At 48.9% G+C, this 26,419-nt stretch overlaps 1 protein-coding gene across 1 annotated transcript; it reads right to left on the reverse strand.

The window, feature by feature from the left end:
* Positions 1-15,522: 15,522 nt before the first annotated feature.
* On the reverse strand, positions 15,523-18,632 carry gas1a (growth arrest-specific 1a). Its single transcript, XM_040196397.2, has one exon. It carries the CDS (start codon positions 17,001-17,003, stop codon positions 16,224-16,226), a length of 780 nt encoding a protein of 259 aa, XP_040052331.2. The 5' UTR covers positions 17,004-18,632; the 3' UTR covers positions 15,523-16,223.
* Positions 18,633-26,419: the final 7,787 nt, after the last annotated feature.

Below are 26,419 nucleotides of genomic sequence, written 5' to 3' on the forward strand. Positions count from 1 at the left end.
CCCGGGTTAGAAAATCTTGTGAAAGCAACAGCTGTTGTTTCCTTTTCTCCAGACAAAAGGCCAAGGACCCACTGGAAGCTGAGACGCCATTCAGGGGCGGCTGTAAAACGAACCCAGTCGACAAGGAATCAGTCCTCCTCTAAGCCACGACACATTTGCACCTTCGAGCAGAAATGAGTCCGGCAAGAGTCAATGGAATGAAACCCCAACTTCTTGTTTCAACAAAGAAGAAGCAAGAAGGCGACTGAAAGAACACATTTATTCACCTGGGCTGCCAGCGGGGAGACAAGCATCCATAAGTCTTTTCACAGCTGATATGAGGGGATGGGGACAGGGGACGGGGGGGACGGGGGGTATCGCCACGTTGCTGGCTAAAGAAACATAATATTTTTTGCTTTTTCCTTTTGCAAATGGCAAATGTGGAACTGATTGTCTGCCTGCTTCCCAAGTCCCACTCTAGGCCTTGTTGCAGGTATTGAGCAAGACTTTGTAACTATGTGCCACAACACTGGCCTGACTTCACACAAACACACGTTCGTAGCACCAACAATATGTTATTTTAGACAGTCACCATCTCACAGCGGCCAAATTCATTTCTGGAGCCGGCAAGCAATTGTCGTCTCGTGCCTTTTTCAGTAGGAGGCTCTTGGGAGGGACAGATTGTATTTGGGTCTGCGCCTGCGGGAGCGAATACCAGATTTTTCCCTCTTCTAAATATGCGATCGGAAGAGCGAAGGGGTTTATGTCTCTCTGGAGTACTTCAGGGACTTCTTATCGTCTTATCAGAAACAGTCCGAACAGCTTGGCAGGTCACAAACAACAGCGTGTAGATCTGAATCAGTCCGAAACACTACCCCATCAGACATGTGTCCCAACCCGCTCTGTGTCACGTCCCTCTGATGGAACCCAAACGCAGACCAGACCAGATGGGTTCAGGTGAAAACAAAGAGTCTTTATTGACACTGTGCAGGAGTAGTCCAACGTGCAGAATGGCGAGTCAAGGTGAGGTGGTGGGGGTGGAGGCGTCTCCGTGGCCAGGCGAGGTTGACGGGTTCCCAGGTGCAGAACTAGAAAACAGGACAAAAGACAAGTAAGTGTTTCTCAAGGGAATTCTCGGGATCTCAGTAAGTAGCGGTGGTAGCGAATGCAGGCACACGTACTACTTCGTCTAACAATCCGGCAAGGACTGGATGTCGGTCTCAGCTTAACTAGGGTTGGCTAATCAAGATCAGGTGTGTTGGCTTGATTGGCCGCAGGCCTGGAACTCTCCGCCTCTCCACGTTGCTCGGTAACCATGAAAAACAAACAGACAATAGGGAAACATGCTCAGGGAGCTGGGGTCGTGACAGTACCCCCCCTCCGACGGACGCCCCCGGGCGGACCACCCGGTGCACCGGGGTGGCGTTGGTGGAACACCCTCAGCAGGTCAGCGTCCAGGATCTGACGCCGCGGAACCCAGCACCTTGCTTCTGGACCATAGCCCCTCCAGTCCACAAGGTACTGGAAACCCCGGCCTCGTCGCCGGGAGTCCATGATGCGTCGCACCGTGTAGGCAGGACCTCCGTCAATCATCCGAGGGGGAGGAGGCCGAGAGGGAGGGGGTAGCAGGGGACTGAGAAGGACCGGCTTGATGCGGGATACATGAAAAGCAGGATGTACCTTGAGGGATTTGGGAAGCCTCAGCCGGACAACTGCCGGGTTGATGACCCTCTCTACCTTGAACGGCCCAATATACTTGGGGTTCAGCTTCTTGGATTCAGTTCGCAGTGGAAGGTCCCGGGTGGCCAACCAGACCTTGTCCCCCACCTTATAGTGGGGTGCGGGGGAACGGCGACGGTTGGCCTGGGCCTGGTACTGACCAGAAGCTCTCAAGAGGGCTGCCCTGGCCTGGTGCCATGTCCGGTGGCAGCGCCGGAAATGAGCCTGGACCGAGGGAACCGCAATCTCCTTCTCCTGCGAGGGGAACAACGGGGGTTGATAGCCGTATAGGCATTGAAAGGGCGACATACCTGTGGCGGCGGTAGGGAGCGTGTTGTGGGCATACTCAGCCCAAGGCAGCCGGGAGGACCAAGTGGTGGGGTTAGAAGAGACCAGGCATCGCAGTGTTGCCTCCATCTTCTGGTTGGCCCTCTCCGCTTGGCCGTTGGACTGGGGGTGGAATCCGGAGGAGAGACTGGCAGTGGCGCCGATGGCAGTGCAGAATGCCTTCCATACCGCCGATGTGAATTGGGGACCTCGGTCGGATACGATGTCCCTCGGCAGACCGTGGATCCTAAAAACCTCCTTGACCAGGATAGCAGCAGTCTGTGTAGCTGAGGGTAGTTTTGGGAGGGGCACGAAGTGTGCAAATTTGCTGAATCTATCAACTACGGTTAGAACAACTGTGTTACCTTCAGATAGGGGAAGACCGGTTACAAAATCCAGAGCCAGGTGGGACCAGGGCCGCCTGGGAATTGGTAGAGGGTGAAGTAGTCCTGCACTGGGTCGATTTGTTCCCTTATTCCGTGCACAGACAGGACAGGCAGCGACAAACCCCTGAGTGTCCTTTCCCATGGCTGGCCACCAGAAGCGTCTGCGCAACAGCGCCATGGTACGGGCCACGCCCGGATGGCAAGCAATCCTCGAGGCGTGTGCCCACTGGAGTACCGCCGATCGAAGGGGTTCGGGCACAAACAAACGACCCGGTGGGCCATTACCTGGACCAGGTTGGCTCCGAAGGGCAGTCTTTACCTCCTCTTCAATCCTCCAGACTACTGCCCCCACCACGAGGCTCCGGGGTAGGATGGTCTCCGTCCTGGCCATTGTCTCCTCGGTCCTCGCGAATACCCGGGACAGCGCGTCCGCCTTGCCATTCCGGGAGCCTGGTCGATACGTGAGGGAAAAGTTGAAGCGACCAAAAAATAATGCCCACCTGGCTTGACGTGAGTTGAGACGTTTAGCCGATTGCACGTATGCAAGATTCTTGTGGTCGGTCCAGACGATAAATGGTTGTTCCGCTCCCTCAAGCCAATGGCGCCACTCCTCCAAGGCAAGCTTGACGGCGAGTAGTTCTCTGTTCCCCACGTCGTAGTTTCTCTCTGCTGGGGAAAGACGACGAGAGAGAAAAGCACACGGGTGGAGCTTACCATCGGCAGAGCTACGTTGGGACAGGATGGCGCCTACGCCAACCTCAGAAGCATCCACCTCCACCACGAACTGACGTTTGGGGTCCGGCTGTGTGAGAATGGGTGCCGTGGTGAACCGGTGCTTTAGGTCCCGGAATGCTCTGTCCGCGTCCGGGCTCCAGCAGAAGGGCCTGGCACTGGACGTCAGGGCTGTCAACTGGGCGGCCACCCGGCTGTAGTCGCGGATAAACCGGCGGTAGAAATTTGCAAACCCCAGGAACCTTTGGAGTTGCAATCTAGTAACAGGCTGAGGCCAGTCCAGAACCGCCCTCACTTTCTCGGGATCCATCCTCACCTGTCCCTCCGAAATAATGTATCCAAGGAATGATGTTGTGTGGGCGTGGAAGTCGCACTTCTCTGCTTTAACGAAGAGGCGATTCTCCAAAAGGCGTTGAAGGACCTGCTGGACATGCTGGGTGTGGATACTGTAGTTCTCCGAGAAGACCAGTATGTCATCCAGGTAGACAAACACAAAACGCCCAATCATGTCGCTAAGTACCTCGTTTATCATCCTCTGGAATACTGCAGGGGCGTTAGTAAGGCCGAATGGCATGACTAGGTACTCGAAATGGCCCATGGGGGTGTTGAACCCAGTCAGCCATTCGTCCCCTTCTCTTATTCGGATGAGGTGATAAGCGTTGCGGAGATCAAGCTTAGTAAACACCGAAGCGCCCTGCAGGGAGTCAAAGGCAGAGTTCATCAAGGGCAGAGGGTACTTGTTCTTGATGGTTATATTATTCAAACCCCGGTAATCAATACAAGGCCGAAGGGACCCATCCTTTTTACCCACAAAGAAGAATCCAGCCCCTAAGGGGGAAGATGAGTGACGAATTAGGCCCGCTGCCAGGGCATCCCTGATGTAGGTCTCCATGGCCTCGCGCTCCGGTCGGGAGATGCTATAGAGGCGTCCCTTGGGAAAGGTGGCGCCAGGAATCAGGTTGATTGCACAGTCATAGGGTCTGTGAGGAGGAAGGGCCAGTGCCTGTTGTTTACTAAAAACCTCACCTACGCTGTGATAAACCGTTGGCACCAGAGTCAAATCCGGGGGGGGGGAAGACACCACCTGGCGGGGGATAGAGTGGGAGCAGGCAGATTTAAGACAGTTAGCATGACAGTGAGTACTCCAACTAGTTACCTTGCCTGTCACCCAATCCAGGGTGGGGTTGTGTTTCCTCAGCCAAGGGTGACCAAGAACCAGGGGCATGTGTGGTGAGGACAGGATGAAGAAGGAGATGTCTTCCGAGTGGTTGCCCGATAACTGCATCTTCACTGGCTCCGTTCTCATGGTTACCCGTGCTAGTAGTCTGCCGTCGAGGGTGGTCGCTTCCATGGCCTCCGGAAGTTGTTCCTTGGAGAGCCCCAGCTGTTCCACCAGACTAGCATCGATGAAGCTGTCATCTGCGCCAGAGTCAACGAGTGCATTAATCTCCACAGACTGGTCTCTCTTGGTGAGGGTGACAGGAAAAAGGGGTCTGGCACGAGGGGAGGGGGTCTGAGTGGTTTGGCTCGCTAGAAGGCCTCCCAAATTTAGCGAGCCCGGGAGTTTCCCTGGCGCTGAGGACAGGAAGAGATGTAATGGCCCGCACGTCCGCAGTAGAGGCAGCTCCTGGTATCTCGCCGCCGCTGGCGCTCTTCAGTGGACAACCCCTGTCTGCCCACCTGCATTGGTTCAGGGTCAGGCAGTCTCACCTCCCTTGTCTCGCTAAGTGTCGGGCGATTGGGGTGCTCTGTGCCTTGAAAGAAATTGGGTGACCGTGGATGGTTTGGCAATCCCAACAGTCTCTCCCTTCTTCTCTCCCGACATCTGTTATCCACCCGGATGGACAAGGCCACCAGGTCTTCGAGATTCTGTGGCTCAGGATAGGAAATTAACTCGTCCTTCAGTGGCTCGGTCAACCCCTGGTAGAACACTGCCTGTAGGGACTCGTTGTTCCACCCACTCTCTACAGCCAGTGTTCGGAATTCAATCACATATTCTGCCACGCTGCGGTTTCCCTGACGCACAGCGAACAGGCGCTTTGCTGCATCCTTACCCCGGGTGGGGTGATCGAACAGCCTCCTCAGCTCTGCCGTGAATTCCTGGTATGCGGTGGTACAGGGGTCTCGTTGCTCCCAAATAGCCGAAGCCCACTCCAGCGCTTTTCCCCGGAGCAGCCCAATAACAAAGGCTATCTTAGCCTTGTCCGAGTGGTAGGTTTGAGGTTGGAGGTCAAAAACCAGACCGCATTGTAACAAGAAGGATCTGCAACCTCCCAGATCTCCCTCATACCTCTCCGGTGTGGGCACCTTGGGCTCCCGGACCGATGGGGAAACTTCTCCAGTCTCGACCAGGGCTGGGGGTGATGCAGTTGGCGGAGACGCAGCAGGAGCATTTAGCTGGGCCTGAATGGCAGACAGGCTGGCAGATAAGGCTTGTACCGACGACATGATCTCCTGTAGGGCGGTGCTGTGTTGCCCTAACAAATTTCCTTGTAGGGACACCGCATGGCTCACAGAGTCTAGATCCGCTGGGTTCATGGTGGCCGGATTGTTCTGTCACGTCCCTCTGATGGAACCCAAACGCAGACCAGACCAGATGGGTTCAGGTGAAAACAAAGAGTCTTTATTGACACTGTGCAGGAGTAGTCCAACGTGCAGAATGGCGAGTCAAGGTGAGGTGGTGGGGGTGGAGGCGTCTCCGTGGCCAGGCGAGGTTGACGGGTTCCCAGGTGCAGAACTAGAAAACAGGACAAAAGACAAGTAAGTGTTTCTCAAGGGAATTCTCGGGATCTCAGTAAGTAGCGGTGGTAGCGAATGCAGGCACACGTACTACTTCGTCTAACAATCCGGCAAGGACTGGATGTCGGTCTCAGCTTAACTAGGGTTGGCTAATCAAGATCAGGTGTGTTGGCTTGATTGGCCGCAGGCCTGGAACTCTCCGCCTCTCCACGTTGCTCGGTAACCATGAAAAACAAACAGACAATAGGGAAACATGCTCAGGGAGCTGGGGTCGTGACACTCTGTGAATATCCTATTTAGAGTAAACGCAGTGCGCGCCAGAGATGCCGATATGACTGTTGTGTATTGGCCTTGTTCTGACACAAATAGCCAGATTGGGAATGGTTGAAGTTTGGCAGATCTGGAATGAGACAAAATCAAAAAAGGACAAATCTGTAAATGTACAGAATATGTATTAATTGGTAGTATTCTCTCCGAACTTCTTTCTCTCTCAGGAACTGTAAAGAAAACTACTTTAATGATTTATTCCCTCTGTAAATATGTATAGATGAGTTTTTGGTCTCCATCTAATGTTGGTCTTCTTTAAAACAGCATGATCTTCATTTAGTAAATGATGGTCGTTAGAGTCCAACAGACCTAGAGGATGCTTTAGGTGCAAAAACTAAGACAAACCAACAAGAGGTGAAGTCACAAAGACTCCGTCCACTTCTAATGTAGGTTCTACGTTCAAGCCTGAGGATCCCTTACACATGATTCCAGTCACTCTCATACCCATTCAGTGCAGGTACTGCTATTGACACCAAAAAGATATCTTTTCTAACCTCATAAAAGGTTCAACCAGGGAAACCAAACAGGATTCTTCTGTAAACAGATTAAACAGATTTAGTTAACGCCCTCAAAAGCACAAGTGCACGGCCATTATTTTCACCAACGCCTTTTTCACCGGATTCTTCTCTGTCCCACTTTTGCTCACCAACACTCCCACACCAGCATTTTGTCCTTCTTACTTTCACTCCCGGTCCTGCCACTCCTTTAGAACCCCACAAACAACACGCACAACGCCTCGACGCCCCACCTTCCTGCAGTGTCTTTAACGCCATATGAGCTGTTCAGATGGAGCTTGGCTTTGCTTCTTTACTGGAATTTTAACATTTTGACCCTAGAATCACTATCCTCGTTGTCATTACACATTCTGGTTTATCTCCCTCACTCAATGTGAAGTACGTTTCCCCTCAAACCGCCACAGAGGAGGAACTTCAGAGAGGTTTGTGGGTTCAATCCGTCAACAAAAAACAATGCAGAGACATCTGAAAACGCTTCCTGCTCCGTCACCAAGTGAAGCACAAAAGAAGGCTCGATTGATGGCGACCGAATCGCCAGCCCTGCTCCTCAGCTGCTTTGGTAAAACCGAACCATTGTGCTCCTTCCGCAGCTCTGGTGGGATTATTCAGTACGTGTTTTATCTTGTGTCTGACCAGTTTATTATAGATTCATTCGGTTTTGCACCACTGTGCTCGTCAATCGAGGACACAATCTGGCTTAAGAGGTTGTTTTTATGTTTTCTCTTTCCTTTAAGTAAGATTTTTTATCTAAAATATTAGATGAAAGATGGTTTACATTTATTAATCCCTGCTGGTATTCCGCCCCCAAAAGGCCAAATCCAAAACCAAACAGCAATCGGTTCTAAATGAGTAAAAACGAGGAGTCTTAACAAGGTCCGGAGCACTTCTGCTATTGGGGCTTCAGAAGTTATGTGGTAATTACAACATGTGACCAACGGGCAGAACATCGATCTGCAGAAATGTTCAGTTTGTTGCAGCTAACGTCACAGATGTATGCAGCGTTTGAGCGTAACAACAGCGTGACTGATGAACACTAATCACTTAGATACATTCATTTGAAGGATTTTGGACAATTTTGAATTGCTGCTCAAGAAATACATTTTTTTCAACATATTTTTAAAATATTTTTCTTAATTAGTAATTTTTTACACAAAATAATCCTAAAGAACCGATAAGAGTACCAATAAGGAAGCAAACCCATAAGAGTTCTTATAAAACCCCAAAGTGAATCACCCCCCATCTCTGTGACGGAGAACGAACCACATTAAGAAATAAACATGCAACAACCCAACAAGAAGATATTAATCTTCCCGTTCCACTTCTTTTGCCACCACTTGGCAGTGAGACGTCCGCTTTGAACCTCCTCTGGGCCGACGGGTGAAGTGGCGCCCGCTGAAGGCTTCTGGGTCGTGTTTGCTCTTGGGATTTTCTCTTGAGGTTTGTTTACTAATCCCCTGCGCGGGGAGCACAACAGGGGGAGAACGGGTTTGAATCCCCATGTGCTTTTGTGCCGCGCGCATGTTTTATGGGAATCATTTGCTAATCTGTTGACCACATAAGTGAACTGTAGTCGCCGCAGAGCGGAGGTTGAGGATTCAGTTTCAGACCGTCTGGCCTAAACTCACGGGGGGACTCGCGGGAACTTAAGTCAGAATGCACAGGACAAACATATCGACCATCGGGGGCCGGGGCCCCCACGCCTCGCTGCTTCATTCAAGTACTTTGACAAAGTCACATGAGCTCACACACCAACCCAAACTTATTTATGACCCCTTCAGTTCGTACGGAGGCCGCTGCACCCCCCCTCACCCCCCCACACCCCCCACCACCCCTCCCTCGTGAAAAGAGACAGGAGCATAAAAGAGGAAATGAATGTGTGAGGGATGAATGCGTGGCCCTGGGGGTCAGCTTAATGGAGTGAGACCCCCGGCCCCTATTGACTTCCACCGCAAAACTATTAACTCCCCGCAACTCCCGAGCTACGGCCTCATTATTCATGTCGGGGAGGGGGGCACATTTCTCACTTGAGAAAAGTTGTTTTGACTTTTGTTGGCAACCTATAAATAATCCATGTTAACATAACCCTTTTAACATCCAGATTGTAAAAAAAACCAATCACCTTGTCACAAAAGTTGGTGAACAAATAGTTCAGTTTGCACTTTTTCCCCCAAACTAAAACATTTTGTATTGGTTTCTTACAAAAAACATTTCCAAAACCTTTTTGAAATGTTTTTATATCTCCTGCCTCTTCTCCTCATGTGAAAGGATTAAAAAATTGCTTTAGTTCAATGTGTTCCCACAAAAAGTAACTGATAAAAAGTTAGGGATCAAAAACCCCGTTAAAGCTCCTGCAGTGTTTAGACAACAAATAGACCTGCTTGTGTTTCAGGAAATGATGGAGGTTTGGGTTAAAATAACTGTGGAAGTTGTGTTACTTGATGTTATGTGACAAAGACATGGTTTCACCTGAGATGTGCTGTTAGTGTTCACACTCAAACCCACTCCTGAAGCTAACGTCCATCTTTGTACAAAGCCTCCTATCCTGGTTCAAGATTAGGGGGGGGGGGGGGGGGGGGGGGGGGCTCTATGCAACTCATAGTACATTACTCTTCACATTTAAAACAGTAGTGTTCAGCTTCTGGTCAAACTGAATATAACAATGTTTTTGACCAAATACCTCAATATTGCAACCACACTCTAGGCTCATCACTCATGCTATATTATGATATCTTAAGTTCATGACGACGTCGAGTCTTATCTCATGATATTTATATAATGTAGAGATATTATCCCCCCCGAGGTCAAACCAAAGAAACATAGTCCCAGAAGTTACGTTTAAAGGTACCTTGTGAACCTCTTGATCGCTAGTATTATCGCATTATTCTAGGAGCTAACTCATTCAACATTGATGAAAACAATGAATGATTGAAAATCGTTTTTAAAAACCTGCTTTGCAAATGCTCATTTGCACATGATGTCACATTGTGTTGCACTACAACAACAAACCTGTGTGGAGAAAAGGTGTTTGCTTGGTTCGTAATGCTGCTCAGCGGTCACAGAAAAGGTAAAACTGGCCCCGATACATTTGCGTTTATTTAAATATTTAATTGGATGGTGTTTTGAGACACTTTTAACCACAGAAGGGTGCAGCTACTCTTGAATGCTGATCACTTCTGCCACTAACAGTGCAGATGGTGACCTTCCATGAGATTGGTAAGGCTTCCTGAGATGTCATGGCAGCCAAGACTCCCACCGACGTGTGTGTGTGTGTGTGTGTGTGTTTGCTTGCTTGCTTGTAGAAGCGGGGGGTGGGGGGGTAATCAACAAGTGAATGGGGTATGTTACTTTAGGACAGGCCCATAAATGGTGGCCCGGTCACCACCTCCTTCACTGAGTGAGGGGGGGCTGGCTGCTGTTCAGAGTTTTCCTTGGCGGGTCGAGCCGGCCATTGAAGTGTGAATGGGCTGCCATGGCAGATTACACCGCACAGCTGTCCCCCTACCGTGGAAATTAAGTTATGCCCCGTGTCAGCAAGTTTTGTGTTTTCCTCTCCTCTGTCTCTTTCTCTGTCCTCCACCCCCCCCCCCCCCCCCCCCACCTCTTCCACCCCCCCCCTGCTTTCTAATTCCTTCAACTGCGGAGGAATCTGAAAAGTTCCCGAGCCAGAGGAGGCAGAGGAACTCCCCCAGCTCTCCTTCGCAAACGGCCGCTCACACAGACGTGGACACAAGCGGGCAAACGGAGGTCGTCCCCGACTCGGCCCGCCTCTCTGGTTGGACGCCCCTCGGCACTCGCGTTTGTGTTTATTCGCGAGGCTGAAGCTTGTTTGTGTTATGGTCAAAGTGAAAGGCAAACACTCCTCCAGTGATGCGTGAACGCGCTGGGACAGTCCCCCCCCCCTCACCCCCCCAAACCCAGAGCCCACAAGCCAGCTGGAGGCCGCTGGCGGTTCTGAAGTTGACGGTGGATGAAGCTTCATCCCAGCCGGCGCCATGACACCGTTAAAAGAGTTGTGTAAAAGGGAAGTGGAGAATTACCACGATGCAGTTTGTCCGATACTAGTATCCGTGCTCGTGTGTCTCTGTGTGTCACTCCATCCCGTTGTTCATTCATTCGCCATGAACACTTGCTTCTCCCACCTCATCAATGATTCGGATATCCTGCAACAATAAAGGATGAGAAAACGTTCTGGCTTCTGCCTGATTGCCAGTTACAACACTTCCCACACCCTGCAGCTGTCAGCGCCTCATCAACGCACCAAGGAACCTTTCTACCGGCCGCCTGCCGCAGCCCGTCTCCTTTGGGGGAAATCTCAAAGTGTGTATTCAGAAGAGTTTGTTCCAGGGTTTCTCAGGCTCAGATCCTATCCTATACATTAATATCCCATCTGGCTTTCACGCCTTTTCTGGGGAATGTAGGAATCATATGCTTGAGCAGGTTCCGACGATGTGAGTGTTGAAGGGGAGGTGAGAGTTACCATCAAAATACACTTATGTATCCAGATATAGATGGTCTTCTTCTTCAGATTGTTTATTCAGTAAATTATGGTCCACTTAGAGTTAAATAGACCATAAAGCCGAGTACTTCTGTGACCAGAAACATATTTGGCGTCACTCCTCCACATTCAAAATGTGGTAACTTGGTAGCAAAAAAACGACACAGCGATACAGGGATTCAAAACGTCAGTTCACAAAACATTGGGTCATTGGGTCAAGTCTGTGGTTCAGGATTTGAACTGGTGAATACGTTTTTCTTATTTGCTAAATGAGTCATTTGAAAAGCCGCACAGTGGAATTATTTTGTCCCCCGTGCAAGTTAGCAAAGGGCAACTTCTGAGGGAAGTGCCCCCCTGCATTTGATGATCCATCCAACAAGAAGCTGTGACTGCACAGACAGTACTGTTTGTTCAGATTCAATCAAAGTACACAAGCTGTCAATCAGATTTTAGGAGGCACAGTTTTGGAATAGGACTCATCCTACAGCCTCTTCGCTGGCACACATCATCTTAGTTCACCTTCACCAAATACTATCTATTCCCCCGTAAAGCTGTAGCGTCTCTACAAAAAAGAGAGAGTCTCCTCTAACTATGTGCTCATCCCGTGTGTGCTTTGCACTGTTGGAAGAGTCATTTGACAATAACCCGTGTGAAAGGGCAGCAGGGTCGTGTAATTACTGGATACAATCAGGCTGTGCAGGTTAGGGGAGGATGAATGTGTTATTTCTGGATTCCTGTCTGCAAGACTGTTCATAGCAGAGGAAATCCAAAGTCCATTTTATTCCGTACAAGCATGGCATTAGCAGCCCTGGGCAACAAACAACAAATGGTGCGCAACGATTTGTGACCCCCTCCCCACACCACCTTTGTGAAATGTGAAACATTATAGCGAAAAGTAAGAAAATACTACAGACAGTCGGGTAGCAAAGTGTTCCTCCCAGTGACACTGGGATTAAGGCTGCAGGTTTTTCTTTCTCTCTCAGGACCTCGAGGAGTCGGGTGCACAGCCGGAGTAACTGGATTACAGGCCTTTTTTCCTCATTTCAAAGGGGAGGTGAACTCAGCAGAGGTCTTGCATGATGAAATCAAAGTGGCAGCCGAGATAGGAGGGAGGAGACACAAGGTTCTCTCAAAAGTCGGCTGAGTCGTTAATGAGAGAGAGAGAGAGATGCAAAACAAACGTTGCACTAGTGTGCTATCCCCAAAAAGTTGAAACATATGCAGGAAATGCAGCTTTCAGTGATCACCTTTCGCTGTGGCGGGAGCACAAAGGAGGGGGGGGGGGGGGGGGGGTCGCCCGAGGTGGAGCCCATTCCGTCCAACACCCCTGTGGTAACTTCAGGGGATTATATCCAAATCCTTTCAAATGAACTTTCCATCTCAGTGCCTCCTCCTCCTCCTCCTCCTCCGTCTCAGCCATTCCAACTGTCCGACCATTTCTGCATCACTTTCTGCACGGCCTCGCACCGAGCCGAAACAAATTCCCCCCCGTGAGAAATATGGTTAGCGGCACGCATCCGGGGCGCTGGAGGGGAGGGAGGGAGGTCCGACATTAGTATGGTTCAGTTTAGTAAGATCTGGAGAAGAAAACAGGACACACGTGTCTCAAGCGCACAACTATAGTTGGGAAAATGTAATGGGGACTTGTTCATAGAGACCAGAGCAACAACCATTTGAATTCATAAAGTCCTTTGAGGACAAACAAAATGACGGTTCCATGGGAGACGTCTCCCACGGGACACATCCGCGGGAGACGGGCCTTAACTTAAGGCACGCTCCACGTCGTCGGTGACTTGCGTAATTAAACGTGGCAACCTGACCTTTTTCCGCCCGGAGTGGACGTGGAGGAGGCAACGCGAAGAAAATAAAGAGTTGCTTGTGTCAGGATTCTTGTGGCTCGCAGCCTCTCGGGGATCCTGTCCAGCGATGTGGTGTGAGAGCGCTGCACCTTTGTAAACACCGTGCCGCCATACGCAGGGGGGGGGAAGTGATCCGCATGGGGCGAAGTGTGGGTCGTTTTGTTAGGAGGAGGAGGAGGGGGGAGTGGGGGGGGGGGGGGATCAAGAGCTTGGAAGTGAACTGAGCCCACTGAGGCAAAGTCGATGGCAGAGATACCAAACACACGCTCAGAGGGCCGGAACACAAACAGCCACGGTGTGTAAATCAAAGCCAGAGCGCACACACACACACACACACACACACGCACACACACACACACACACACACACACACACACGCACACACACACACACACACACACACACACACACACGCACACACGCACCACAGGGGAAGTGGAGGAAAAGAGGCTGTGGTAACTTTTCCTCTGTTTAAGGGCGCCACTTTGAAAAAATGAATTTCTATAAAAAAAAAAGCCCTACGATGACGAAAGACCAAAATGTGTTTTATTGCTCAACGTTTTCCTCGTGAGTGTGACGCCAAACGTGCTCTCATTGTGCTCCATTTCCTGGCAGGCCAGTTTTGTGGGATTTTTTTTCATTCTTTTTTGCACCTCATTCATCCATTCACACCCAGTGCATTATTACAGCCTAATCAACGCATGGTGCGCTTTTTCCTCAGTGCTGGAACAGCTTGAAGAATTGTGAGAGGCACAAGAGAAAGAGGAGGAGGAGGAGGAGGAAGAGGAGGAGCGGCCCGGCCCGGAGCTATTCTCCTGCTGGAAAGCCTCATGCACGATGGACCGGCCAACCAACTCTGCAAGGAACCGACTGTGCTTTTATCGAGGAACCACATTTAGTGGATTCAAGAAGGTTGTTTGTTATTGCGTACACAGCAGAGTTTACTTCACTGCAATGGAAATCTGAAGGGTTTTAAGTTTAATGATGTGTTTATTATAATAGTAAAAACGACTAAAGTAAGGAAAATGCAAACTGAAATGGAATATAAAGAGATGTAATGTCATGTGCGCTCATCTTCTTCTCGGTCTCCTTTTAGATCGTTCCCACATGCTTCCCCGCCGCTCGGCTCCCCAGAGGTGTCAAGCCAGCCTGAAAGAATGAAGTGCCTCTCCATTGTGCTGCCCAACTATTATGTGCTTAACATCTCCATGACAAAGGTGCCACTCGACTTCTCCTTTCGTCCATTCAGCTGGAGGGCCCTCGCCCCCCCCCTCCCCTTCCTCTCATACCCCTCTTCTTTTAAGGAAACATTTTGCAGAAGATAGTCGATTTCAAAAAGCCCCATCTCTGCTAAAAACAAAGATTAATAGCATGAATCTTAATTCCAGGCAACTAGAGGAATCTAATTAAGCTGCTGTGAGGTCAGAAACGTGTCATCACTTCTGCATTGATTGATTATCCTAATAACTCCAAAATGAAAATTAATTAGAACACTCCTTAATCATGAAAATAAAAAAAACGGCAAGGGCTGTAAATCCTGATACCTGAGAGTGTTGGTGTCGGGTGTTGGTGGGAGGGAGGGAGGCGAACGAGGGGGGACGGGGGGTCTCGGTTGATTTATGGTGCCAGTTGCTTTTGACAGCAGCCGTCTAAATCAAGACGTAGCAGGTCATTAGGTCTCCAGTCAACAGAGGAAGCCGGCCGGCATTTTTTTCTACAAACAAGCCTGTATTCTCTTCACACGCTTCCTCGCCCGCACGCCGTGTAAAATGTAACCACTGCTTCTTGACAATAGCAAATTTGTAACTTTCGTCTTCTCTAGATTTATGACAGAAAGAACTTTTGGAACCATCTGGTGTGTCCAGAAAAATGTGATCATATGAAAAATGCAGCATTTGGCAGCAGGTCGAGGTCATCACATCCAGCATCTAAAGCGCTGCCGTGTTGCGTATCGGGCTGTCAATATAATATCCACATCCAACGCAAAACAATATACTTTTTTTTAACGGCTACCGGCTACAAATATAAACCAAGATGTTGCGTGTCGTATCATGTGTGCAACAGGTTTCGGGCAGAGACACATTTCCCCTGTGGAGATAATAAACTACATCATATCGCAGGGTATTAGTGCGTTGTTGGCTCCCTGATGGACACGGTGCTCTCACATCTGACTTGAACCATTACGTAAACTAACAAAGTGCGTAAAGTAAAAGATTCTCACGCATATTGGATTTACACGAGGCGCAAAGTGACCATTCTCAAAAGGACATTGACGTTTGATTCTTCCTCCACCTGGTATTCACCTCCCATAAAAACAATATTGCTTTCCTCATACGCCGCGCACAACAACCGACCCGGCGATAATAAACAGACCTTGTGTCTTTGGTGTGACCAACAATAACACAGAAGCAAACGAACAAACACACTCAGCAGTCGAGAAAGGATATCTTCAAGTTTCCTTTATGCCTCCTATAAAAGTATATCGTTAAGGCAAATCATACAGTGGATTTAGACGTGTCTTTCTCTAGGCTGTACACGGTGAATAAAGCCGAAAACATAGAGGATTCTCTGGGTGGGAACAAAAAAATCTATATAGGCTATACACATATATACACAATGCACATTATCTTTGAAGAGAATATAAGGTAAGTTCCCTTTAAAGCTGGAATACTTGTTATTCACACGGAGGACATTTGGGTGGCTTGTAATAAATTACTATTTCACTTTTTAAACTCCTGCGTCTATTTACAGCTACACACAGTTCATAGGATTTCATCATTAAATATCTGTAAATCAGATTAGACTGGTGCCCAACAAAAACGGCAACTGGCGTCATAGAAAAATAGTTCATATCTTTACAAAAAAAAAAAAAAAACAGGGAGATTGGCAGTGCACAGCTGATCAATGGTTTCTACCAAAACAAGCCCGGCGGCGTCTCCATGGCGACGACTTCAGGAGGCGATCTGGCTCATCACATCAGCAGATGTGGGGTTTGAGGACAGGGAGGACAGAGACGCCCGGGGGACCGACAGACGTCCCGCAGCCTCTGGAAGACTCTTAGTCCGAACAAAACACGCGTGCCCCCCTCCTCGAGTCCGCTTAATCTGTGCAGCGGGGACAGAGTTTAGCCTAAACCAAAGTGTGATTAAACAAGAGCAAGTAGAGCCAAAATGGAGGCCAGCAGGGTCAAAGCGCCGCGGGTCGCCGGAGGAGCGCCTCCGCTCTCCGGCTCCTCCGTGTAGTCCTCGTAGTCCTCCTCCCGGTCGTTGTCCGAGCCGCTGCCCTCGTCCCCCCGGGCGGGCGAGTCGAAGCACAGCTCCTTCATGCTCCTCTTCACGTACTCGCAGATGGCACGCTCCGTGCCGTCGCACGTGCACGCGTCCAGCTGCTGGCCCTTGGGGATTTTGCGCATGTTCGCGATCACGGCGCGGCAGGCGTTGGTGCAGATGGCGCCGCTGAACAGCTTCCCGCAGTGCTTCAGGTAGTCGTGCATCGCGGAGCTGCACTGGCCGTCGCGCTCGCACTGGCGCCGGGCCTCCGTGCAGCCGGTGCTGGTGGTCCTGGGCAGGCAGGGCTCGATGGCCCGCTTGGTGCTGGTGCACAGCGGGTCGTGGGCGCAGCTGCAGTCCTCTAGCGCCGGGCCGCTCTTGGTCAGGTTGAGCTGCACCAGGGACGAGATGCAGTGGCTCGGGCACTTCCTGCGCTCGCCGTTCAGCACCGGGCCGCACGCGCGCACGTAGTGCTCGTACGCGTAGTTGCACTCGGGCTCGGCCTGGCAGTTCATGATGGCCTTCCAGCAGATGAGCCGGCGGCCGTGGGGCGGAGAGGCCGCGGCGAGGCAGCCGAGGAGGAGCAGCAGCAGCGCGCAGCCGAGGGGCAGCGCGGAGCGACGGGCGCGGCGCGCCGCGGCGCCGGGGGTCGCCATTGGTGTGGCTGCGGGGAAAGGGGCGCCGCTCACCGCACTCTCATATACAACAACAGCCAACAACAATGATGACTTTCTTCACCGCTTCCTAACCAGAGGAGTATATTCCCAGGCAGATGGTGTGTGTGAGTGCGCGTGGGGGGCGTTCAACAGGTTGCCACAGCGCGGTGTAATTCCGGCTCCATAAAAGCCGTCAGCGTTGATCCGTTCGAGCCGGGCTCCTGCGCGACAAGCTCCCGCTGTCCGCTCATGACCGGGGAGGGTGGAGTGAAGTCCTTGAACTCCTCACGGTGGTCAAAAAAAAAAAGGACGCAGAAGGAAAAGTTCTCCACAAGTTGAGGAGAGTTTCTGCAGCGGATCATTCCATCGCGGTGCTTCCCTCCGGCTCCGCTGTCCTCTCCGCCGCAGCGGATCTCAACTGGCCCCCACCGATGCGAAGACGGCACAAGTTCCGAGAGCCCTCTTTCGCGGGACCGCGCTGGGTCATCTAGCAGTCCTCGTGCGCACGGAAGTGCAAAACAAATAGCGCACGGGGAAAAACAACAAGCCGTGCGGGTCGCGGGTCGCTCCTCTACTCTCTCCCCTCGGAGCGTTTGCCTTTCAGTCCCCCCCGTTTTCACGTATTAGCGAGGGGCTGCTCATTGGTTGTAGGTAGAGGTGGGCGGGGTTCAACGAGGGGGGAGTCTGTCGGTGAGAAAAGATTTGTGGGAAGAGCGCTCCTCTTTATTATCAGAGGGGGGGTTGAGAACTGTTTAATGCTCAAAGTTTTATGAAATCACGTCCTACACCAATTATTATTATTGTTTCTAATTGATTGATCGCTTGCTTTGATTCGCAATTTATAATTATTGAAGGCAACAGGATTTATTCAATTTGAGTGCTTTGTTGTGTTTGGTTCACATTACATAAGGCAGCATCCGTGGATTGAAGCATGAACTTGTAGGTCGTAAAAAAAATTCATGGTGATCCTTCTCTTTACTTTATTCACATGTAGGCTCTTGACATTATCTGCTTATCGGTTTAGTTTCCCTAAAACCTCCACTACACTAACCCTTACCTCTACCAAAGGTTGGTCCCTGTACCATTCACAGCGTGATTCCAATTGACTTCCTTCCTAACAACATGGTCAACTCCTTTTTTGATATGAATGATGCATTTTGGCTGATTTTGTGGAACCAGAAGGGACTCTAGAAGGTGACCAAAATGTCATAATTACCGTTCGTAAAGGAGAAACACACTTTAAAAGGGTTAACGTTAAAGCTGTAGAAGTATCCCTCTCTATCTGACTCTAAATGGACCATCATTTACTAAATGAACATCATGCTCAATGGAAGGAGACTTCCAACTAGATATTGAGACTATCAACTCATGACTACAATGTTTACGGAGGAAATCAAGATAGAAGGCGAATCGTCTTCTTATTGACGTCTGTACAAGCAGAGGAGTCGCCCCGATGGAGAGAACGCAGGTTTAAGGCACTTCTGCGTTGGCTTGTCACCTTACAGAAACAGAGGTTGCCGTCTGAAAACAGAATGACCGTCCAATTTGGACAGTTCAAACTGTGTGAGCTGCAGTTCTTCTTCAAGCAGCCCCCAATGTGTACTTTTACATTTCTAACCATCATAAATGTTGCTTCCTGAAGTTTTGAATTTACAGCCTCTTTTCAAGAGCTTAGATGAGATATCGTCATGGAGCTCATCCTTAAACTGACATATCAGTGTGTGTGTGTGTGTGTGTGTGTAAAATCAGTGCCCACATGTTGATATATGAGCGAGAGGAGGCAGTTCAGCTCTTGAGGCCTGCTGCGGATGAGGGAGGGGGCAGCGAGGGCACAAAGGCTGTTTGTGTGTTCAAACAGCATTCTGATCTCAGGAATGTACCTTCAGGCCACAGCCGTGAGCTTCCCGCTGCAAACAATGCACTCAATGTCAGTTACGGCCGGCTAGCGCCGACGCTGCTGGCGCTACTCCAAGGCCCCGACTCGTTGGAAATGATGGATCCAGGGAACTCAATACCTTGAGGAGTCTCCTCTCCTACCTCCCCCTCCGGCACAAAGAAGGGCAAACAGTGTGTGTCGTGACAAAAGATCCCCAAAACAGCAGTGTCGTCATTGTTTCGAGTGCTTTTTACCTCAACTGTAATACGAAACGGAGGCAACACCGCTAAAGCGAGGTATTCAGCCATTAATCTTTTGTATATGAGTGGTGGTGTTGTGGTTGGCACCGTCGCCTCTGAGCCAGAACTTCCCGGGTTGGGTTTCTGTGTGGAGCCTGCACGTTCTCTGCAGGTACTCCTGCTTCCTCGGGGGATTCGGTAGGTGTAGGCCAGGTGTACCCCGTCTCTCATCCCCCCCCCCCCCCTGTGACCTTGTATGAAGGAAAAGCGGCTTTGAGGATGACTAAATGAAAAGTCTCGTATTGTTGGTGGAAAAGGCCTCTTTAAAAGCTCATCAACCACATGAAAACAATCTTTCATCCTAATCACTAACAGGCAGGAGGATGATCAAATCATCCAACACTTTTGCCTTTGCCAACAGCTGCGCAATTGAACCAGATGTGCTGAGCTGAGATGAGGCTGAGCGCTGTTACTTTGAGGGATGAATGAAAAGCGTTCTTGCCGTAGGAGTCCAGTTAAGTGGACATAGTGGTGTTCAAAACCTCCCCCTGCTAGTGCTCATAGCCAGCCAGGCTCTGTGCGACGGACGAGCATCAGGCCCTTTTCCAAAACACACAGTACTTTGTCGGGATTGATATTTAAAGTATAAGTTTGCTCTTTTAAGTATTATTTTAAAAAGTAAACTGGATTCAACTTGTGCTAATATATACTTTAAAAAAAAATCTGCAGTTTCATTCCATTAAAGATGTCTCTGAAAGCCTATTTCATACGTTATGAGACACTTGCTGCAATTTCTGACACAAACAGTGTAACTCCTAAATGGTCGAAGGGCTGACGAGGGATGCCATCATGTACTGAGTGAGCTGGATTCCCAGAGAGCAGGTCAGCGGCAGTGGGCCTGCCCTGCACCCAGCCTTCTGTAGCAGGGTACAGGAAATGAGTTAGCAGGAACTATCCGTTCAAATTGCTTCCTCTTTGGGATTTCAGAGAAGCGATAATGGCTAAAGTGATAAGTTATTTGGAAAGAGACCAAAAAAAAAAAGCTTAAGGATTCATTTCCTTCCTCGTCTTTGCCTGTTAATTCGCCTCAGTTTGGTCCGTCCTCTTCAGAGGATTTGAGTCGCTGTCTTTGGGTTGGGAACTGCAAAGCCCTGCAAGTTGGCAGATAATGGCAGGGAGACAGAAATAAAGCACTATTTTTGCAGTAAGAGCCGTGAGTTGCTTTGCTTGCGAGGGACAAATCCCCTGCAGCACCAAACAACAAACCACCGGCCACTTTCACAGAACATTGCTACTACGCAGTTTGCAAGGGACAAAAATTGGGAAACTCTCTCTGCTGCTGTGCTTTAAACTGTGTCTTTCATATGCTGCTGAATGGTCACAATGTCAAAGGTTCCTTTAATCAGTGAGATTAAAGTCATCCATCATGTCAAACATGCACTGGCCTGCTGACCCTTTTAGCAAAGGCCACTGCGTCATTTCAGTTCACCGTGATCTGATCCGCACATTTGGCCCATCAGGAAACTAACTGGTGAAAATAATTAGAGAAGTTTCAATCGGGGCCAGAAACATGGTCAAGTCACAGTTTGGACCCTGTAATTCAGTCAGTTACAATAATTGAGGAAATCAAACATTTTTTCTTTTGTTTTTCAGACACACTTTGTTTGAAAAGAATCAAATAAATGGTTTTAGTGTCTTTCAGGGGCTGACGTGCGCCCCCACGTCCTCGCTCTGTGTCTGGCTTAATGGAATGTCGTTGTTCACTTATTTCCCGCCTGCTTTCCACTGTCAGCATCAAATAAAGTCGTATCATTTCCCCCAACAGAATGTTACGGAAGAAGAAAGGGTGATGTGGATGGAATGACCACAGCAGTCATCGTGGACCGCATGTCCTCTAATCGTAAACAGTGGAGTCCATTAGTGGTGCAGAACGTGCTTTTAGAACTGTAATTACATCCAGGTATCTCTTACAGTATTTACCCCGACAGAACTCTACGCGGCCTCTGCACGTGGGCAGCTGCTGCGACACATGCTCCTCAGCCCCGATGCCTGCATCAGGGGCTGTTTACACGGACCCCGAAGGCCCCTCATATCACTGCAGACAAACAGCAGCACATATGGACGGACCAATAAAAGACCTAACCTGCGACACAGACCTTCATCTACCGGACACGGAATGCAGCAGGGAGGAATTTAACAATATGAAAAACAGGACAAAGCAAAAAAAGTACCCATCGTTACTTGACGCACACGTGCTAAGCTTCTGCTGTAGATGAAAGCATCAGTTTTATTGTAGGGTTCAATGGAGACTCGTGAGAGTCTAAATGGAAAGTTTTTTTAGCTGTTTACAAGAAGAAATTGAGGAATAGTTTTTAAAAATTGCTACGGACACAATAACGGTCCTTTGATGTCTTTGGGTTTGGCTGCCAATGCAACTGATGCCAAAAAGATACGCTGATAAATACTTTAATTTAAGGAATACAAATACTGTCAACAACATCATTATACAACTTGTATTACTTGTATTGTATGTATTACTCACAGAGAACCTGATAGAGGATTCTATGAAATTAATATCTTTTTTTAAAAACTTTTTGGCAGTTCTCAAAACAGTGTGGACATATTTTCGCTCAGCCCTTAAGACGTATCAGGGCTCGAGATAATAATGAACAAAATGTCAATCTCCCTTTGGTGTTTTCATTTTTACCTCCTTTTTGGTACTTTTTACTAAAAGAGCTGAAACGAGGTCAACGAGGAAGATAAATAAAGAGAATGTATATGAAACAAAGTTCTACTGACCACCGTGCCAAACACAGGTCTTCCATTAATGCTTTACTCTCTTAAAGTGTTTGTCAAACTACTGACATTTCCAACCTCCTCAGCTGTACTTTGTGTTCACTGCTACGAGCTAATGTTAGCAAGCTAACCCGCCAAAATAAGCGCTCACGCCGTCATTTGATACATTATTATGGAGAGATTAGAGCCAGAAGGAGCCCGCAAGACCAAGACGGAGTTCCTCCCTCCCCCGTTGAACCTCAGTCTGAATGTGAAACTCTACCCACGCCGCCCCCCCCCCCCCCCCCCTACGCCCCCCCTCCCCGTTTGGCACGTTCCTGAAGCTCCAACGCCGTTATGAGGCCACTTCATAGGAGTGTAAACTGTGTATTTAAAAAGCCGTCATTGTGGGACCAACATTGGCCCTGGTGTAGGTTGTTAGAATAACTGAATGACACAATGGTTTCTTTTCTAAATAAACAGATGTGGGTAAGCTATTAAAACCTCCATTTTTTTTCCTTTCCCTCGCTTCCTCTTCGTCTCCTCCTCCCCTCCTCCATCCCATCTGTAAGTGGTCTCACACACATAAACACACGCTCGCTCGCTCGCTCGCTCTTTCTCTCTCTTTCGCTCTCTTTCGCTCACTCTCACTGCTTCTCCCTCCCTCCCTCCATCACACATGTCTAAGAAAGGCGAGCGGGCCGGTTTCCTCCTGCAGCTGTTCGGGACAGACGGGCCTGTATTCCAGCCTGCGCAGTGAAGTGATATCGGCCGTCCACCCCGGCTGATTAAGTGCGCGTCATTCTTAACTCCTCAAAGACCACTGCCCCCCCTCCCCACTGCTCCTCCCACGCTGCACATGGAGGAAATGAAATCACCACAATCCTGCTGGCACTGGACTCCTTTCAAATCTAATTCTCGGGGAAAGATTACTGTGGGATTTCAAAAAGAGTGGGGCGAGGCCCGACGACGATAATAACTTGTGAGTTCTGTGGAGAACTAATGAGAGGCAGCTGAACTCACGAAAATCGCTCACCCAATTTAGGTACCCTACTACCCTACCACCCTACTACCCTACTACCCTACCACCCTACCACCCTACTACCCTACTACCCTACCACCCTACTGGACTACTACCCTACTACCCTACCACCCGACTACCCTACCACCCTACCACCCTACTACCCTACCACCCTACCATCCTACTACCCTACTACCACCCTACTACCACCCTACTACCCTACCACCCTACTACCCTACTACCACCCTACTACCCTACCACCTTACCACCCTACCACCCTACTACCCTACTACCATACCACCCTACCACCCTACTACCATACCACCCTACCACCCTACCACCCTACTACCCTACCACCCTACTACCATACCACCCTACCACCCTACTACCCTACTACCATACCACCCTACCACCCTACCACCCTACTACCCTACCACCCTACTACCATACCACCCTACCACCCTACCACCCTACTACCCTACCACCCTACTACCCTACTACCCTACCACCCTACCACCCTACTACCCTACTACCACCCTACTACCACCCTACTACCCTACCACCCTACTACCCTACTACCACCCTACTGCCCTACCACCTTACCACCCTACAACCCGACTACCCTACCACACTACTACCCTACCACCCTACCACCCTACAACTCGACTACTCTACCACACTACTACCCGACTACCCTACCACCCTACCACCCTACTACCCGACTACCCTACTACCCTACTACCCGACTACCCTACCACCCTACCACCCTACAACCCGACTACCCTACCACACTACTACCCTACCACCCTACCACCCTACAACCCGACTACTCTACCACACTACTACCCGACTACCCTACCACCCTACCACCCTACTACCCGACTACCCTACTACCCTACTACCCGACTACCCTACTACCCGACCACCTTACCACCGTACCACCCTACCACCCTACTACCCGACTACACTACCTTTTAGCAATAAGCATTATCCAGTTCAATAGTTTTAGTTCATGGTCCACTGAAGATCTTGTGGGACCTTCTTCGAGGAGTATGTACAGAGTCAAAGAAAAGCTCCTTCATAGGACAAAAATTGTTTCTTTCTTTGAATTCTGGTTGGAAATTTGGCTGTAATAGGAAAACACAACCATCATGAGCTTGAGAACTACTGAGAATATGAAGAAGAAGACCTGATGAAGAACGCTGGAGGTCAGCACATTTCACCTACTGCTTGCCGTTGTCCTCTGGTAGTGCAGGAGAACATTCCCAGCTGGTTCTGTGACGACGGTAAAGCAGAGTGGCTGCCTGGTGACCAAATAAAAAGCACATGTCTGACATCAGAGAGGCATCAATCCTCCGCAAACTCTTGACTCCGAGGGGATTACTTTAGATAACAACGATGTGAGCAAACCCCATGTTGCGTACTTTGAAGAAACACAGGCGCCGTTTCAGAGTGTCAGCTTTCAGAGGGCGTTTTTCAAACACATACAAGTGTTTTAATGTTGATTCTATTTACTGCAGAAGCTGGAGTCACTTCTCAAGAGCAGATTTTAATGCAGCACTTTACATTTATTTGTATCATTATTACTTAAAATAATGAAGGCATTTGTGTGTATTGACATGTTGCAATATATACACAAATAAACAAACAACAGACAGAAGTAAAACAAGAATGTTAAGCCCAAAGTTCAAGGTCAAAATCAATTAAAAAAACATTGTGAAAACTAAAATGGCCTTTTTTGAACTGCAGCTGTCCTGTATTTACCTGTATCTTATTTTGGCTTTTTGGATGCAATATCACTTTGGCTTTAGGAAATATGCTGGGAGCCGGATTAAGATTTCCTCAACCCAAAGGTAGAAAAAGATCTGAAGATGATCTGAGGCAGAATTTCGAACTGTGAGTGATTTTTTTTAGTTTTTATTAAGCCGTAGACAAATCTGGTCAGCGAAAAAAGCTTTCTTCACCTGAAGAAATAAAAAAACTTTTATTTAAGTGACTATGGCGGAGAAAGATTGTTCCTGATCTGCGTTCTCCCACAGAACCTTTTCCGTTCTCCGGAGTGGGAATCGAAACGTTCAAAAGTTCAACCAAAAATGTTGGCGTTTTGGCTGCAACCCTGTCAGTGTCTGCTTTCCCCCGATAACAGCCAGACAATCACTCTAGCAGTGGTCCCAGATGGCTTTGGATAGATCCATCACAACGAAGACCCTGGGTCAGTCGCAGGTAATCCATCAGCGCGCTGGACCAACTCAGGGGTGTCAGGTGGGAGCGAAATAACTCTGTCGCGGTTACGACTCCATTGACAAAATTTACGGCCTGGTCCGAGTCTGTAGCTCTGAGTGCAACGTCTGAGGCACACAAAGTGTGTACATGAGTTAACACCCGGGAGAAAAGCTCTCAGTTTACGACCGTGTTGCGTGATGTGGTCTTCGCCCCAAAACTACGGCAACAGCTGACCAAAGAAACCCAATTCCACAATCCAGATAATGTACCCCCCCCCCTTTCTGTGGCCTCATTGCACTGATGTCAAATACAATTTTCAACAAACATTATTAGGACAGCAGGGGAAGCATTTCCCTTTCCAATGCCCTGGAAATTGTTTCTGCAACGCTGCATTATCAAGATATTATTAATATAAACACAACATGTGGCTCATTACGCACTTTCTACAAAAACATCTGAAGGTCAAGAAAACGCATGACATCATATCCGCTTGGATCGCTTTGAGGTTCTCATAAGCGTCGTTGTTATGTTGTTTGTTTGGTTTCCGCTGGGTAAACAAGTAATACTTTGTAGCTAATTAATCTGCAGGAAGGGGAAACTCAGGATAGGGATGCTGAAAGATTAGTTATTGCAAATGTTGATGGGTCAAGTCATTGGAACATTATATATTTAGCTCCAATCATCGTTTCTCAAGCCTCTAACAGTTTCTGCGCCTTATTACCTACACACTGGAGAGTATGTGGCTTTCTTCCTGTTTGTTGGTCAGCTAGCAGGCTAGCTCAATAATAACTTAAGACCATTTTGATTTAATGTTAATAAAGTGGCTCTTGTGAAGTCCATTTGAAAGCAAACAGACTTTTAGCCATTTCAATTTCAGCATTTTCTTCCCAATATTTATTCTGAAATACATATCTGGGTTATTTAGTAAGTTATTTAATAACCCAAATATTGAACGAGTGACCTGTAGCGACCACTATAACTCTTTGTAGCCAAATTCATGACACAGAAACACGTCACCTCTCAGCAGTCCACTGGGAACAGTGATGAAGAACTGTTATGCTTGTTATTGGAAACAGGAGCTGAGACGGAGAGGGAGAAGGCTTCTGTGCGCACCCAACAGAATATCTGAGAATACCACTTTTCCCTAAATATCTGTATATTAATATCAAGAAGGTAATCATTCCATAGATCCAGTTTCCACAAGCCAAAGCGGAGGCTACGATTAAAAAGTAAATTCTGTAATTAACAAGGGCCCTCAACTGGGGTCTCTAATGCATGGTGG

This window comes from Gasterosteus aculeatus, chromosome 13 (assembly GCF_964276395.1).
Source record: "Gasterosteus aculeatus chromosome 13, fGasAcu3.hap1.1, whole genome shotgun sequence".
In the NCBI taxonomy this organism is placed as follows: domain Eukaryota; kingdom Metazoa; phylum Chordata; class Actinopteri; order Perciformes; family Gasterosteidae; genus Gasterosteus; species Gasterosteus aculeatus.

What these genes read in the sequence shown, in the direction of transcription:
- gas1a (XM_040196397.2), bottom strand. Translation starts at nt 17,003, where the DNA reads ATGGCGACCCCCGGCGCCGCGGCGCGCCGCGCCCGTCGCTCCGCGCTG.